Source organism: Dama dama, chromosome 16 (assembly GCF_033118175.1).
Source record: "Dama dama isolate Ldn47 chromosome 16, ASM3311817v1, whole genome shotgun sequence".
Lineage (NCBI taxonomy): Eukaryota > Metazoa > Chordata > Mammalia > Artiodactyla > Cervidae > Dama > Dama dama.
Window position 1 is genome coordinate 209,780 of NC_083696.1, and position 17,316 is coordinate 227,095.

Consider the following 17,316-nt stretch of genomic DNA (forward strand, 5'->3'; position numbering starts at 1 on the left):
ATCCTCTTCTCCTCCTGCCTTCTTCAATCTTTCCCAGCATCCGCATCTTTTCTAATGAGTCAGTTCTTCACATCAGGTGGCCAAAGTACTGGAGTTTCAGCTTCAGCACCAGTCTTTCCAATGAATATTCAGGACTGATTTCCTTTAGGGTCAACTGGTTTGATCTCCTGGGCAGTCCAAGGGACTCTCAAGAGTCTCCTCCAACACCACAGTACAAAAGCATCAATTCTTTGGTGCTCAGCTTTTTGTATGGTCCAATTCTCACATCCATACAAGACTACTAGAAAAAAACATAGCTTTGACTATACAAATCTTTGTTGGCAAAGTAATGTCTCTACCTAGGTTGGTCATAGCTTTTTTTCCAAGGAGCAAGAGTCTTTAAGTTTCATGACTGCAGTCACCATCTGCACTGAGTTTGGAGCCCAAGAAAATAAAGTCTCTCACTGTTTCCATTGCTTCCCCATCTATTTGCCATGAAGTGATGGGACTGGATGTCATGATCTTAGTTTTCTGAATACTGAGTTTTAATCCAGCCTTTTCATTCTCCTCTTTCACTTTCATCAAGAGGCTCTTTAGTTCCTCTTTGATTTCTGCCCTATGCGTGGTGTCATCTGCATATCTGAGGTTGATATTGATATTCCTCCTGGCAATCTTGATTTCAGTTGTGCTTCATCCAGTCTGGCATTTCACATGATGTACTCTGCCTATAAGTTAAATAAACACGGTCACAATATAGAGTCCTGACGTACTCTTATCCCATTTGGAACCAGGCCATTGTTCCAAGTCCAGTTGTAACTATTGCTTCTTGACTTGCATATATATATCTCAGGAGACAGGTAAGGTGGTCTGGTATTCCCATCTCTTGAAGGATTTTCCACAGTTTGTGGCGATCCACACAATCAAAGGCTTTGGCATAGCCAATGAAGCAGAAGTAGACGTTTTCCTGGAACTCTTGCTTTTCCTATGACCCAAAGGATGTTGGCAATTTGATCTCTGGTTCCTCTGCTTTTTCTAAATCTAGTTTGAATATTTGGAAGTTCTCGATTCACATACTATTGCAGCCTAGCTTGGAGAATTTTGAGCATTACTTTGCTAGAGTGTGAAATGAGTGCAATTGTGTGGTAGTTTGAGCATTCTTTGGCATTGCCTTTCTTTGGGATTGGAATGGAAACTGACCTTCAGTCCTGTGGCCACTGCTGAGCTTTCCAAATTTGCTGGCATATTGAGTGCAGCACTTTAGCAGCATCATCTTTTAGGATTTGAAATAGCTCAGCTGGAATTCCATCACCTCCACTAGCTTTGTTCATAGTGATGCTTTCTAAGGCCCATTTGACTTCAAACTCCAGGATGTCTGGCTCTAGGTGAGTGATGAAACCATCGTGGTTATCTGGACCATTAAGATCTTTTTTGTATAGTTCTTCTGTGTATTCTTGCCACCTCTTAATACATTCTGCTTCTGTTAGGTCCACATCATTTCTGTCCTTTATTGTGCCCATGTTTGCATGAAATGTTCCCTTGGTATCTCTAATTTTCTTGAAGAGATCTCTAGTCTTTCCCATTCTATTGTTTTCCTCTATTTCTTTGCACTGATCACTGAAGAAGGCTTTCTTATCTCTCCTTGCTATTCTTTGGAACTCTGCAGTCAAATGGGTATATCTTTCCTTTTCTCCTTTGCCTTTCACATCTCTTTTCTCAACTCTTTGTAAGGCCTCCTCAGACAATCACTTTGCCTTTCTTTTTCTTGAGGATGGTTTTGATCACAGCCTCCTGTACAATATCACAAACCTCCGTCCATAGTTCTTCAGGCACTCTGTCTATCAGATCTAATTCCTTGACCTATTTGCCACTTCCACTGTATATCGTAAGGGATTTCTTTTAGGTCATACCTGAATTTAGGTCATATATACAGGATAACTATTATTTATGGAATGACATAGCTTCAACATAAAATTGTATTTCAGTGTTCTTTTTTAAAGATATAGATGCTAAGAAAACTGGTTTATAGAAAAACTAGAGGGCAAGAGAGATATTTTATAAGAATGTAACATAATCCTTGTATTTCCCTTCTTAGATAGAGGTAAAAAAATTCTCATAGAGATCTATCATCAAAACAATAGAAATAATAAAATATTACTTATTAACCAATAAGCTATTGCTACTATAATTTTTATTTTGGTGATAGCTATGTGATTTTATAAATAATTCCTATATAATGATAATATTAATTACTATTCTTATTGTAAATTCAGATAATGGTGCCATTAGGTCTCCCTTCAGCTTTGTTGAAAGCTAAAAAAAATGTAGTTCATCTAATTTACAAAATTATTTACTGTTCATCAGACTTACCACTACACTAATATCAACCTTCATATTTCAAATTATATCATTGTCCTTACATTTTGGGGAAAAAGTTGTAGTAGCATGATTAAGATAGTTTGGAGTTTGCTTTCCTTATTGAAGTGTGAAAAACATCTGTGAAAGAATGGAAGACAAAGAGGGCAACGTGTACGCCGTGTTCACAAGAAGACAGGTGTGGAAACTGGCCCCCTGTAGACTGCGTCTTAAATCGCCTGTGTGCTCGGGGGCTCCTTCCCAGGCCCCGCGTGCCCCTCAGGGCTTCCCTGGTGGCCCCATTGCAGAGAATCTGTCTGTGATGCAGGGAGACCCAGGTTCGACCTCTGGGTCAGGAAGATCCCCTGGAGAAGGGCAGAGCAACGCACTCCAGTGTGCTTGCCTGGAGAATTCCACGGGCAGAGGAGCCTGGCCGGTTACGGTCCATGGGGTCACCGGTTGGACACGACTGACTAAGCACATGCTTCCCCATCTCTGTGTACCCCTTAAGGACAGAGGTGCATCAGTGTGAAGGCCACTGGCCTAAGAAGTTCATGAATATAAAAATATAAAAGTAAGTATTGGCAAGGTGGGGAAGAGGGTATAAACAGCAGAGAATCTACTTTAAAAAACTGACTAGAAGTAAGAGATTTGGGGTAGGTGACCATATATAAGACAAAATATATGCAAATTAAGGCTTTCTCAATTATTAAAAGAAGCACCCTGAAATATAAATGGGAAAGCGTCTTCCATTCAACACAGCAAAACAAAATTACAAAGTACTTAGAAATAAATTTAACAAGAAAGGCATAGAAACTATGAAATCTTAGGAAAGACACAATATAATATTTCAACAAATGGAAAGCATAAAACAGGAAGATTATCATACAAATGCCAAATTTATTAGTTTATACATGTAATGTTATTATAATTAATATAAAAATCATAGAGTTCATATAAGTACATAACATTACTTTAACCAGAATTGCATATTGGTAGTTGACAGGAGTATTGGTAAAATGCTCCTAAATTAACTGAGGAGTTAGTATCTAAAACTGCAAGAATGAAATACTTCAAAAAAACCGAGGACACTATGAATGCAATGTATAGGAGAGAAGACCTTAACCATGCTAAAACATTGATGCTTTCAACTGTGGTGCTGGAGAAGACCCTGAGGGTCCTTGGACAGCAAGGAGATCAAACTGGTCAATCCTAAAGGAAGTCAACCCTGCATACTCATTGGAAGGACTGATGCTGAAACTGAAGCTCCAATACTTTGGCTGCCTGATGTGAAGGGCTGACTCACTGAAAATGACCATGATGATGGGAAAGACTGGAGGCAAAAGGAGAAGGGCATGACAGAGGAGGAGATGGTTAGATAGCATCACTGACTCAATGGACATGAATTTAAGCAAACTCCAGGAGATAGCGAAGAGGAGCAGAGCTTGGTGTGCTGCAGTTCATGGGGCTGCAAAGAGTTGGACATGATTTAGCAACTGAGTAACAACAACAACAACTACAAAATACAATATCTATAAAAAATAAGTGACAGAGAAATTTTTACATAAACGTTAAAACTTTGATAAATGAAAGTTGTATATATCAAACTTTTATGTTTCATATAGATTATGAACTACATGAAAATTTAGATCAACAAATGATACATCTAGAGAAATAACCTGTCATCTCAATGAGAAACCCCTTAATATACAAAATACTCCTACAAGTTGAAAATGTAACAAGCATTCCAACAGAAAAAAATTAACCAATGAAATACAGACTTTTAAGATAAGATCAAATTCCAAACACCAGCAATAAGATGAAAAAAATGCTTACATCACTAATAGGGACAAACACAATCAATCACCAAGGAGATATAACCAACCCTCAGACTGGTAAACACTTCAAGACACTTCAACACTACGAGTGATGAGGGATGACTGTGAGGAGTGTTGTGGTGGAGTGTACAGGTAGGGAGTGTAGATGAAGTGTACACAGTAGGGAGTATAGGTGTCTGGTTGGGGTGTACACAGTAGTGAGTTTAGGTGTCTGATGGGGTGTACACAGTAGGGAGTGTAGGTGTCTGGTAGGGGTGCACACAGTAGGGAGTGTGGGTGTCTGATGGGGTGTACACAGTAGGGAGTGTAGGTGTCTGACAGGGGTGTACACAGTAGGGAGTGTAGGTGTCTGACAGGGGTGTACACAGTAGGGAGCGTAGGTGTCTGGTAGTGGTGTACACAGTAGGGAGTGTAGGTGTCTGATGGGGTGTACACAGTAGGGAGTGTAGGTGTCTGACAGGGGTGTACACAGTAGGGAGTGTAGGTGTCTGGTAGGGGTGTACACAGTATGGAGTGTAGGTGTCTGACAGAGGTGTACACAGTAGTGAGTTTAGGTGTCTGGTAGGGGTGTACACAGTATGGAGTGTAGGTGTCTGACAGGGGTACACAGTATGGAGTGTAGGTGTCTGGTAGGGGTGTACACAGTAGGGACTGTGGGTGTCTGATGGGGTGTACACAGTAGGGAGTGTAGGTGTCTGACAGGGGTGTACACAGTAGGGAGTGTAGGTGTCTGACAGGAGTGTACACAGTAGGGAGTGTGGGTGTCTGACAGGGGTGTACACAGTAGGGAGTGTGGGTGTCTGACAGGGGTGTACACAGTAGGGAGTGTAGGTGTCTGGTAGGGGTGTACACAGTAGGGAGTGTAGGTGTCTGACAGGGGTGTACACAGTAGGGAGTTTAGGTGTTTGATGGGGTGTACATAGTAGGGAGTGTAGGTGTCTGATGGGGTGTACACAGTAGGGAGTGTAGGTGTCTGACAGGGGTGTACACAGTAGGGTGTGTGGGTGTCTGATAGGGGTGAGCACAGTGGAAGCGTAGGTGGTGGGAAATGGCTGACAAGACTCGGCAGTAGTAAAAACTTTTAAAAATCAATCTACCAAATCTCTTAAATATTTAAAAATATATCCTTTCACTTATCATGCCTGTTCCTCGAAATTATCTTTAAAAAATTTCCACTATGTAGACAGCTTAAGAAATGAACTGTGACACTGCTTGGCATGGAAAAAAGTTGAAAGTTAATATCTATCAGTAGGAGAGTGGCTAATAAAATATGTCCATCTACATGATGGAATACTGAATATCCACTACAAAGAATTAAATTAAGAGAGGAGTAAGTATCCAATAACTGCAAGAACACAGTTGATTGAGGGATTTCCATGAGATGTTGCTGAGCAAAAGGAACAAATAAATCCCACGAACAAACAAGCTATAGTAAAACATGAATACTATAACAGCATTTTTGTGAGATGACAACAAAACATTTGGACTGTGTGTGGTCTACATGTTTATACACATGCTTATGTGTGGAACTACATGGAGAAAATACAGAGGAACTATAGAAACACAGAGAAGAGTATCATTCCTATTGTTGCTGGTTTGAGTATGGAAGAGAGTGACGTGCAATTAAGGACCGAGGAGAAATGGGAAAAGGGGAAGGACTCCTAAAAGAAAAAGAAAAAAAATGCTTTCAAAAACCATATTTATGAATCACATATACACCTATATAAAATTATATATGTGAGGATATATAAGAAATTAAAAATTAAGATTTTCTTTTTTAATAAAGCACTTAGGAATAAGTCATATTTAAAATGAAAGGTTAAAAATAGATACAAATTTTAAACTCTTTTATTGAATCAAAACCAGGAGTTCGCAACCAGGCATGATATGCTACATGAGAAAAGATGATGGGCATGTGAAAAAAACAGGAATCGAGCAACAAATACTGAAGCTGAAAAAGTAAAGCGAGAAGAAGAGTGGGTGGCAACTAGAGCTGAGTCTGCAGACACATGCCCGGGCGAGAAGGTGAGCTGGCAAGCACCCTGTGGAACCAGCAAGAGCAGCCCCTGCCGGGACAGGGCGCTTCCAGACCGAGGTCACGGCGGCAGACAGACGGGCGAGGCTGGCGCAGCAGGGGGACCTGCGCCCCATGAGGCTAGATACTAAAATACCTGCTCAGGGAGAATATGCAAGAGAAACAAGCCTCCCAAGATTTTTCCATCGTTAGCTGAGAGGAGTTTCTTGAGATAAGGTAAGTAGCTTTTTAATTTACACTGACAAGTAACTGATATTGAAGACTAGCAGGATTTTTATGTAGGTGTGATATAGATACCTACTCCCTCAGTGAGGAAATTTTAGAAACACTCTGTATTTTGAAGTATTCACATAGGTCAGATTTTATGTAACCACTCCTATCTAAAATAAAAATAGATTCAATGCTCACATCTTGCTAATGAAAATAAGAGTATAAGCAAATCAATCACCAGAACATAAATAAAAATAGACTATACTGTCACCCTTATTTAACTTACATGCAGAGTACATCATGAGAAACGCTGGGCTGGAAGAAGCACAAACTGGAATCAAGATTGCCGGGAGAAATATCAATAACCTCAGATATGCAGATGACACCACCCTTATGGCAGAAAGTGAAGAGGAACTAAAAAGCCTCTTGATGAAAATGAAGGAGGAGAGTGAAAAAGTTGGCTTAAAGCTTAACATTCAGAAAACTAAGATCATGGCATCTGGGTCCATCACCTCATGGGAAATAGATGGGGAGACAGTGGAAACAGTGTCAGACTTTATTTTTTGGGGGCTCCAAAATCACTGCAGATGGTGACTGCAGCCATGAAATTAAAAGACGCTTACTCCTTGGAAGGAAAGTTATGACCAACCTAGATAGCATATTAAAAAGCAGAGACATTACTTTGCCAACAAAGGTCCGTCTGGTCAAGGCTATGGTTTTTCCAGTGGTCAAATATGGATGTGAGAGTTGGACTGTGAAGAAAGCTGAGCGCTGAAAAATTGATGCTTTTGAACTGTGGTGTTGGAGAAGACTCTTGAGAGTTCCTTGGACTGCAAGGAGATCCAACCAGTCCATCCTAAAGGAGATCAGTCCTGGGTGTTCATTGGAAGGACTGATGCTGAAGCTGAAACTCCAGTACTTTGGCCACCTCATGAGAAGAGTTGACTCATTGGAAAAGACCCTGATGCTGGGAAAGATTGAAGGCAGGAGAAGAAGGGGACGACAGAGGATGAGATGGCTGGATGGCATCACCGACTCAATGGGCATGAGTCTGAGTAAACTCCGGGAGTTGGTGATGGACAGGGAGGCCTGGTGTGCTGTGATTCATGGGGTTGCAAAGAGTCGGACACGACTGAGCGACTGAACTGAACTGAACTGATCCCTTTGGAAGAACAAAGCAGCATCCCAAGAGAACAGGATACAGAGCAAGTTGTGCGTGTGTTTAGGGCGTGGGGTGGGGCTCAGCGGCAAAGAACACACCTGTCAATGCAGGAGACACAGGTTTGACCCCTGGGTCGGGACGATCCCCTGGAGGAGGGAGTGGCCACTCACTCCAGCATTCTTGCCTGGGAAACCTCAAGGACAGGGAAGCCTGGAGGGCTACAGTCCATGGGGTTGCAAAGAGTCAGACAGGACTGAGTGACTGAGCACACACACGCTATAAAGAAGAATAGGTCTAGTTCCTGAGGACCTTCCTAGATGAGGTAAATTTAGACAAGTTAAAGGCACAGCCAGGAATCACTATGAGGGCCATGAGTTGGGTTTCATGCTCATTTTTCACCTGGGCATGAAAACTGGGCAAATGGATACAAAACACGGAGGGGGAGGTGCAGGACCAGCTTTATGGCCTTGGCAGCACTTTGACACTTAGAGTCCTTTGCCCAGAGCTTATCATATACTGCTGACCCTTGAATAGCGTGGGTTTGCACTGTGTGGGTTCACTTACAAGTGGATTTTTTCTGACAACATTGGAAAATTTGTCTGAGATTTGCCACAAACTGAAAAAACTCAGATGAAACACATAGCCTAGAAATATCAAAAGAAATAACTAAAAGTTAGGTGTGTCATGAATGCATGGAATTTATGTAGATACTATTCTGTTTTACCATTTGCAGCCATAAGATACACATAAATCTTTTACTAGGAGTTAAAATTTATCAAAACTTACACACATGCACACTCACACTCTCCATTTGCAGTGGAGAGAAATGTAAACAAATGTGAAGCTGCAGTATTCAATCATAATCATATAAATGAACATACTTACTGTACACACCAAGTATACATACTGTACCACTGTAATACTTGTGTGGCCACCCCCCTGTTGCTGTGGTGAGGTGATGAGTGTTGCAAGTAACTGCCAAAGGTGTTGACCTTAATCGTCTCCACATGATGAGCTGTCTCTGCAGTAAATTGTGTATCACTATGGTAAGTTCTCTTTCACAGTTCTGGTGTATTTTTCATTGTGTTTAAAATGATACTATAAACCTTGATTAACACCAAGGGACCCATAAAAAGTACCACTAGTGATCCTGGAAGTGCTCCCAAGAAGCAGAGAAAAGTCATTACAAGCAAAAGCTGAACTGCTTGATGTGTGGAATCTGAGGTCTGCAACTGCACCTGCCCACCATTCCAACATAAATAAATTCAGTGTAAGAACCATATTTAAAAGAGAAAAGGAAATCCATGAAGTTGTTGCTGTGGCTGCACCAACAGGCACAGAAACCTTGCATCTTTTGTGAAATACCTTTTTATCTTATATTGTAAATGCAGTTTCTATGTGGGTGCAGTAGACTCTAATAAAATTTGAGAAAAAGCAAAGTCATTATATGACAACTTAAAGCAGAAAGAAGGTGAAGGATCTAAAACTGGAGAACTAAATGCCAGCCAAGTTTGCTTTGATAATTTTAGTAAGAAGTTGGGCTTAAGTAACATCAAGATAACAGGAGAAGCAACTTCTGCTGACCAAGAGGCAATAGCCAAGTCCTAGACGCCATTAAGAAAATCATTGACAAGAAAGAATATTTGCCTGAACAAGTTTTTAATGCAGATGAAACTACCCTATTCTGGGAAAAACTGCAACCAAGGACATTTATTAGTAAGGAAGAGAAGTGAACACCAGCATTTCAGGCAGGAAGGGACAGACAAGCACTGCTCTTCCAAGCACAGGCACTGGAGTTCATGATCCACCCTCCTCTATAAAACTGCTAACCCCCAAACCTAGAATGGGAACAGATAAACACAAGCTGACAACCTTTCGGTTGTGCAAAAAGAAGGCATGGATCATGACAACTCTTTTTCTTTTTTTGGTCCCTGAAATCAGGAAGTACTGTGCTAGTAAGGGACTGCCTTTTAAAGTTCTTTTGATATTGGGCAATGCCCCTGGCCACCCAAGAATCCCACGAGTTCAGCTCTATGAGCAGACCACCAAGTAGTGGTATTGGCCTCAAACACAACATCTCTGTTTCCAACCTCTAGATTAGGGGATCATCAGGACTTTTAAAGGCTCACTCCACACGGTACTCTACAGAAAGAACTGTTGATGCTGTGGAAGAGAAGGCCTAGAGCGAGAACAGTATGAAAGTCTGGAAGATTACACCACTGAAGATGCCATTTCTTGTAGAAAAAGCCATGAAAGTCATCAAGCCTGAAACAATAAATTCCTGCTGAAGAAAACTGTTACAGATGTTATGCATGACTTCAGAGAATTTACAATAGAGCCAATCAAGGAAATCAGGAAATAGATTGCAAATACAGCAAAATAGGTGGGGGAAGCGTGGCTGTGAAGGGTCTCAAGACATGGATCTTGGAGACTTTCAAGAGCTAATGGACACCATATCAGAGGAATTAACAAAAGATGATTTGACGTAGATGAGAGCTCCTGAATCAGTGCCAGATAATGAGGAAAAAGACGTAGGAGCAGTGCCAAAGACAAACTGACATCAGACAATCTCATAGAGGGTTCTGCTTATTCAAGTAAAAGTGAAAGCAGCAGTCGCTCAGTCGTGTCCGACTCTCCATGACCCCAAGGACTGCAGCCCGCCAAGCTCCTCTGTCCATGGGATTCTCCAGGTGAGAATACTGGGGTGGGCTGCCATGCCCTTCTCCAGATGATCTTCCCAACCCGGGGTCAAACCCGAATCTCTTACATCTCCTGCATTGGCAGGCAGATTCTTTAATGCTTGAGCTACCTGGGAAGCCCTGCTTAGTCAAGACTGCTTTTAAACTTCTTTTTCAACATGGATCTTGTATAATACAGGGACCGAAACTAAAGCAAACGGGGGAAGGAGGACTGGGATCCTGTATACACATTTTTAGAGAAATGAAAAAGCAAAAAAGTCAGACAGAAATCATGATGTATTTCCATAAAGGGACATCGAGGGTGCCTGCCTCTCTTCCCCCCCACCCCACTTCTGCCACCCCTGGGGCAGCAGGACCACCCCACCCTCTTCCCCCTCCTTCTCCTCAGCCTGCTCAACATAAAGATGAGGAGGATGAAGACCTCTGTGATGATCCACCTCCACTTAACAAATAGTAAATAATCATCATGTCATTCAGTTAACAAACTTATCTGCTGTGTATGCACATGTCCTCACGTGAAAATCTAATAATTGTGAGAGGTCTCTATGTCATCACCAACATTGCCTAAGTGTTTATCACACAGAACACTGTGTGCAAGACTTGTACAGAAGTGGATAGGCTATCCTCACATAGGCTAAGATGAGTCACATGTAATACAAAATTAATAATGTGTTAGTTTTCTTACTGTTATATAACTTGGCTTTCAAAGAATTACATTACTGTATAGCATGCTTCTCTCTCCTTGTAATTGTAGAAACTATCAGTCTTCACCACATGTAAGTGGTTTGTTGTTTTTTCATGTAAGTGGTTTTTAAAAAATGTACTGATGTTTCTAATATTTATTATAAATATGGCTGTAATACTGTGTGCCAAAAAAATTTCTAGTTCTTCATTCATCAGTATACAGGCTAGGCTACCATAAAGCAATCATATTGCTACTTATTTTTATCAGTGCATGAATCATTATATCTGTAAATGTGAATTTCTTTTCCTATTAATTTTTAATTTTTTAATGTTAGTATTACATATAACATTTACAGTGTTTTGTATCACATAAGACAATATTGACATGGGTAGTGACAGACAATTCATCTTGTAAACAGAAAGATGTAAACTTTTGGTATAAATAAATACAGTACAGTACCATCAATATATTTTCATTTCCTTATACTTTTTCTTAGTATTTTTTCTAGTTTGCTTCATATAGGAATACAGTAGGTAACATATATAACTTACAAAATATCTGTTAATCAACTGTTTATGTTATCAATAAGGCTTCCAGGCAGCTGTGGGCTATTAGTAAAGTTTGGGGGGAGTCAAAAGTTATATATATATATATATATATATATATATATATTTTTTTTTTTTGACTTTAGCAAGGGAGTTTGGTGCCCCAGACCCTTGCATTATTCAAGAGTTCATGGTACGTCTTCCTGTAATTGCTGTTACTTTTCCACATGTGACCGCTCTGCTCCAAGAGGGAAAGTTCTTTAAAGGCAGGAGATAAGTTAGCTTCATCACTGTGCTCTTAAAAGCCACAGCACAATGCCACTTGCATAACAGTTAATTATTATATGAAACATTGCCTACTTTACTATATTGCTATTTACCGGTAGCCTCTGTACATGAAAATCAGAATTCCAAAAGTGACTGTCATAAAAATGAGTGATGGAAAGAGGAGTAAAGGCCAAAAACCTGATGCTTTATGAATTTATTCTATTTTACAACCACTTTGTGAAACCCTAAGCTTCCAAGAATGTATGGTAAAATCAATATTCAGAAATATAAATCTATGTGTATATGAGAAAAACAGGTTTATTGCTTTCATTTCAAATCAGCAGGATAACAGTGTTTAGAAGAAATGCAAAAAAAAACCAAAGAGAGACAAAGTTTAAAGGTAAATCTCTGTCACTGGAAAAAGCATTTTCTTAATGAGAATAAACATTTTCACAAATTATAGGAATGACAATTAGCCTCATGTGTTTAGAAGAGGCTAAACATTTGTTTTTTTCTCTTTAATATGCATCTGTTCTTCTACTGGACTCTAAAGCTATAACTTTTGATTTCTTAATAATATTTCATAATTACTTAATTATCACTGTATTTGAATTGCAACAAAAACACTTACTTTGAGAGCCAGAACTCAGCTGCACTTGTGCAGACGATTGCTGTGGTCTTGACGATGGTTTTGGAGGCAGTTTAGCCTGGGATGAGAAGGAAAAAGGCACATGATTTTAAAACCCCGTTTTTACTTAGGAGCATAGGACGCTCCCCCGCCCCCGCCCCCGCCAGTGCGTGTAAATGCAAACGTTAGCCCCTGCACTCATTAGCAGGGCAGACACACCGCTCTGGGCCACCTCTGGTTGAACTGGACAACAGGCGGGTGACCGCAGGGGCCGAGCTTCTGCAGCCGGAAGCGTCCCTCCCCCCGGCCCCGCCACCACGCAGGAGGAGCCGGCGATGAGGCAAGAGAAGCTATGAACCCGGCGCAGAAGACTCTCCGCACATCAAGGCACTAGGCCGGCAGCAGTAATTAATTATTAATTAATATTATAAAGGTCTGTCCTCGCAGAAAGGCAATCAAAGAAAACCGCGTTTCTTCCTGAAATCTGTATAGATGATTGTCAAGGTTTTATGACATTTTTCACACGAACTGTATGCAAATGAAATTACAAGGGAGGTTTAGTAGGGTGTTTAGAATCGGATAGGAAGGATGTGTGTGTTAGTCCTGTCCGACTCTTTGTGACCCAGTGGACTGTAGCCCACCAGGCTCCTCCGTCCAAGGAAATGTCCAGGCGAGAATACTGGAGGGGGAGCCACGCCCTCCTCCAGAGGGTCTTCCCTGGCTCAAGATGGAACCCAGGTCCACCGCATTGCAGGCAGATTATGGACTGAGCCACCTGGGAAGCTCAATATCAAAGGCAGAATAGTCTATATGAAGAAATTCTCTGCAGCTACTAAGAAAAACAGAGAAATCCAGCATCACCGAAGCCTTCTTCTGCTCCCGGGCGGCTCTTCTGGCGTTGACTCGTTGCCCTTCGCTTTCATACTTCTCAGTAAAGGAGTCAAGAATTTCATAAAGGTCTTCTGCTTGAGCAGGCCGTGGTATATCGCCAAATAAAATGTCATAAGCTCGAATGTCTTGACAATAAAATCTAACAGGAAACATGAAGAACATTTACTTTGCAGACATAGATCTTTTCTAGAGGTAAACGTAGGACACACACCCTCGTATGTTAGTGTGCTTCACTGACCTACTGTACTTACATAAACTACTTTTCAGACACTAACTTCCCATGTTAAGGCCCTGAATTCATCCCTCTAAGCTCACCTCTAGAGGCAACTGCCATAAGTGGTCTGATATTTATATCCTTTTCCCAATAATATAAAAGTACTGCACATACACATACATTTATACATAAAAACATATATATAATATTTATATATAAACATATATAAATATATATATTAAACACTTATGCACATGTACCTACAAGCACATACATTTTTACAGGTTTTTGCTTTATAAGTTTCTTATAAAAATGGTGCCAACCTATAGTTCCCTAAAATGCTTATTTGTAACAAAATTATGTAAGGATTTGCCTTACATGCTTGGAAGCCCTGCAGTTGATTAAAAAGTATATTTGGTTTAGTTTATCCAGGAATTAGGTGAACTTTAGTGGGGAAATCTTCCAAAGGCCTAGAATCACACATTTCTAAAAGCATTCTTAACTTAAATTTCTCAAATTAATAAAACCAGAAGTAAAAACATTTTACTTTACAAGTCAGAGAGTTCTGCAAGCCTTCCTTTCCCCCCCATTCCTCCCATTTTCTGGTTGCTGAGGCCTGCACTGAACAATACTGAACGAGTGTGGGATTCCAGGTGGAAGAGCCACACACGCGGCTCTGCCTTCCCTCTCAGCTGTGAGCAGGGCCCGCTCTGTCAGGGTTACTGCTGTGGGACTCCTGCAGTTTCTCCAAGCCGCCCTCTCAGTCCTAGCGTTTTACCTTTTTCTGGGCAATTAGACACATTTTAGTGGAAATTCGGAAGCGCAGTTTTGGGAACTATTAGCTAGATGCCAGGTTAAAGAGGAAGTTCCTTGTTCCCTGTTAGGATACTTCCAAATCTTGTATTTTTTTTTAGATCAAAATTGGTCTGTGAGTTACGGAAGAAAGACAAAAGCTGAGTGTAACAATAGGGAACCTCTTATAATGATGAACACTGTGCTTTTATTACACTGGTACAAAAGTAATTATGGTTTCAGACCATGCATTTTAAATCATTATAACTGGGTTCAAAAACATCTTTATTAATCAAAATAGGAACCATTACAATCAACACATTTTTGCCAACAAGAAATAAGTTTGCTTATTCCTGTAGTGTAAAAATTCATGCTTCAGGATTCAATGAACTCTTGGAAAGCATTTTCTGCCTCCTGCTGGTTGTGGAAGAATTTTGCCTGCAAAACGTTGTTGAGATGCTTGAAGAGTGGTAGTCAGTTGGTGAGAGATCAGGTGAATATGGTGGGTGAAGCAAAACTTTGCAGCCCTATTTGTTCACCTTTTGAAGTGTCAGTTGTGTGACATGTGGCAGGCGTTATCACGGAGAGGAATTAGGTTCATTCTGTTGACCAATGCCAGCTGCACGTATTGCAGTTTTTGAAGCATCTCTTTGATTTGCTGAGCATACTTCTCAGAGGTAAAGGTTTCACCAGGATTCAGAAAGCTGTAGTGGATGAGATCAGCAACAGACCACCAAGCAGTGACCATGATCTTTTTTGGTGCAAGTTTGGCTTTGGGAAGTGCTTTGGAGCTTCTTCTCAGTCCAACAACTGTGCTGGTCATCACCAGTTGTCGAATAAAATCCTCCTTTCATCACACATCACAATCCAGTCAAGAAATGGTTCATTATTGTTGCTTAGAATAAGAGAAGACTACATTTCAGAATGACTTTTTTGATTTTTGGTCAGCTCATGAAGCACCTACTTATTGAGCTTTTTCACCTTTCCAATTTGCTTCAAATGCAGAATGACTGTAGAATGGTAGATGTTGAGTTCTTCAGCAATTTTTCATGTAATTGTAAGAGGATCAGATTCAATGATGGCTCACAATTGATTGCTGTCAACTTCTGATGGCCAGCGACTGCGCTCTTCATCTTCAAAGCTCTTGTCTCCTTGCAAAACTTCTTGAATCGCCACTGCACTGTACGTTCATTAGTACTTCCTGGGCCAAATGCATTGTTGATACTGCAAGTGGTCTCTGCTACTTCACAACCCATTTTGAACTCAAATAAAAAAATCACTTGAATTTGCTTTTTGTCTAACACCATTTCCCTAATCTAAAATAAATATAAAATAAACAGCAAGTAATAAGTCATTAGCAAAAACCATAAAGCAAGAAATGAGCATTAAAATGATGTATAACATAACCACATTTATTTAAGAATGGATTCCAATATCAAATGACAAATTTCAACAATGTAAAACCACTATTACTTTCGAACCAACCTAATATGTTATAAGGATGGCTTCTTTCCTTCAACCTCATGAACCAGCCTCTGCCAGCTCCACACTTTTCTTCTGCAGCTTCCACTCCTCTCGGCACCTTCACAGAGTTGAAGACAATTAGGGCCTTGCTCTGGATGAGGCTTTGGCTGAAGGCAATGTTGTGCTTGCTTGGATCTTCAATCCAAACCACTAAAACTGTCTCCATATCAGTGATAAGGCTGTTTCGTTTTCTTATCATCCATGCTTTCACTGGTATGGCACTTGTCACTTCCTTCGGGAACTTCTCCTTTGCAGTCACAGCTTGGCTGACTACTCGGCACAAGAGGCCTAGCTTCCGGCCTGTCTCAGCTTTGACGTGCCTTCCTCATTAAGCTCAGGCATTTCCAGCTCTTGGTTTAAAGTAAGAGATGTGCAGCACATCACTTGAACACTTGGAGGTCCTTGTTAATGTCAAAGTATTGTATCTAAGGGAACAGGGAGGCTGAGGAGAGGGACAGAGCCTCGGGGAGGGGCGGTCAGAACACAGACGCACTTACTGACTAGGTTCTCCCCCGACAGGGCGCAGTGCCTGGTGTCCCAAACAATCACAACCGTAACATCCAAGGTCACAGATTGCAGATCACCGGGGCCAATGTAATAATGAAAAAGTTTGAAATCGTGTAGGAATTACCACAACAAGACGCAGAGACGCGAGATGAGCAGGTGCCGTTGGAAATGTGGTGCCAGCAGACCTGCCACACGAAGGTTCTCTGTACACGCCTAAGAACCATGTGAATCTACAAAGCCTTATTCCCTTCAAATCAATTAAAATTATTTGCCTTACACTTACTTTCGGTTAGTTTCCTTCCTCTCAATCAAACAGCTGCCTTCTAAAGATATGCCAGCGAAGAGGCCTCTTGACTTGCAGTAAGTAAAGACGGCAGCTGAGCTTCTTAGGGAGACATTTCCTTCTAAATTCCTGCAAAACAGAAGGTGAGCATCCCAGCACTGTGAGCATCTTCATCTAAAGATGACTGTCTGACTGGCACTAACTTCCAACCCAAAAGAAGGATCTCGCTCTATACCTACTTCTCACTTTATACCTACTTTATTTTTATATATTTTACTTCCTGCTGGCCTAAGCTAGGTGTGTTGAAGGTGGTTCAGAGGAAAGGACAGTTCACAGCACAGACATAGTAGGCAAGATGGTTGTAGGACAAGGTGATACACGTGAAGAAAACATGTTAAGCTGAGATTTTCCAATTTTGTCTTCTTTTACCAAAACAGGGAAGTGCATCTCAAGAGTAAAAGACTGTGGTTCTTTTTACTATGAGTATTTTCATAGAACTCAGAAATACTTTTAAATGATTTTACTAACTTCTACAGTCTGAGTTTAAAATATTTAATTGCTCAATTCACTCAAGAACAGTCATTCATTAATAGAGAGGGGAGAACCAGAGCACTGTACAGAGAGGGGGGACCACAGCACTGTAATAGAGGGGAGACCAGAGCACTGTAATAGAGGGGAGACCACAGCACTGTAATAGAGGGGAGA

The 17,316-nt window shown here is 40.9% G+C and overlaps 1 protein-coding gene across 1 annotated transcript in view; it reads right to left on the bottom strand.

Moving 5' to 3' along the window:
• The window catches only part of SH3YL1 (SH3 and SYLF domain containing 1), a 69,348-nt gene that overhangs the window by 9,449 nt on the left and 42,583 nt on the right, over nucleotides 1-17,316 (bottom strand). The window contains exons 6-8 of the mRNA XM_061163235.1: nucleotides 16,612-16,740; nucleotides 13,262-13,430; nucleotides 12,404-12,479 (exon numbers count right to left, since the gene is read on the bottom strand). Of these exons, the coding sequence (XP_061019218.1) occupies nucleotides 12,404-12,479; nucleotides 13,262-13,430; nucleotides 16,612-16,740 (374 nt within the window). The remainder of the gene's footprint in view (nucleotides 1-12,403; nucleotides 12,480-13,261; nucleotides 13,431-16,611; nucleotides 16,741-17,316) is intronic.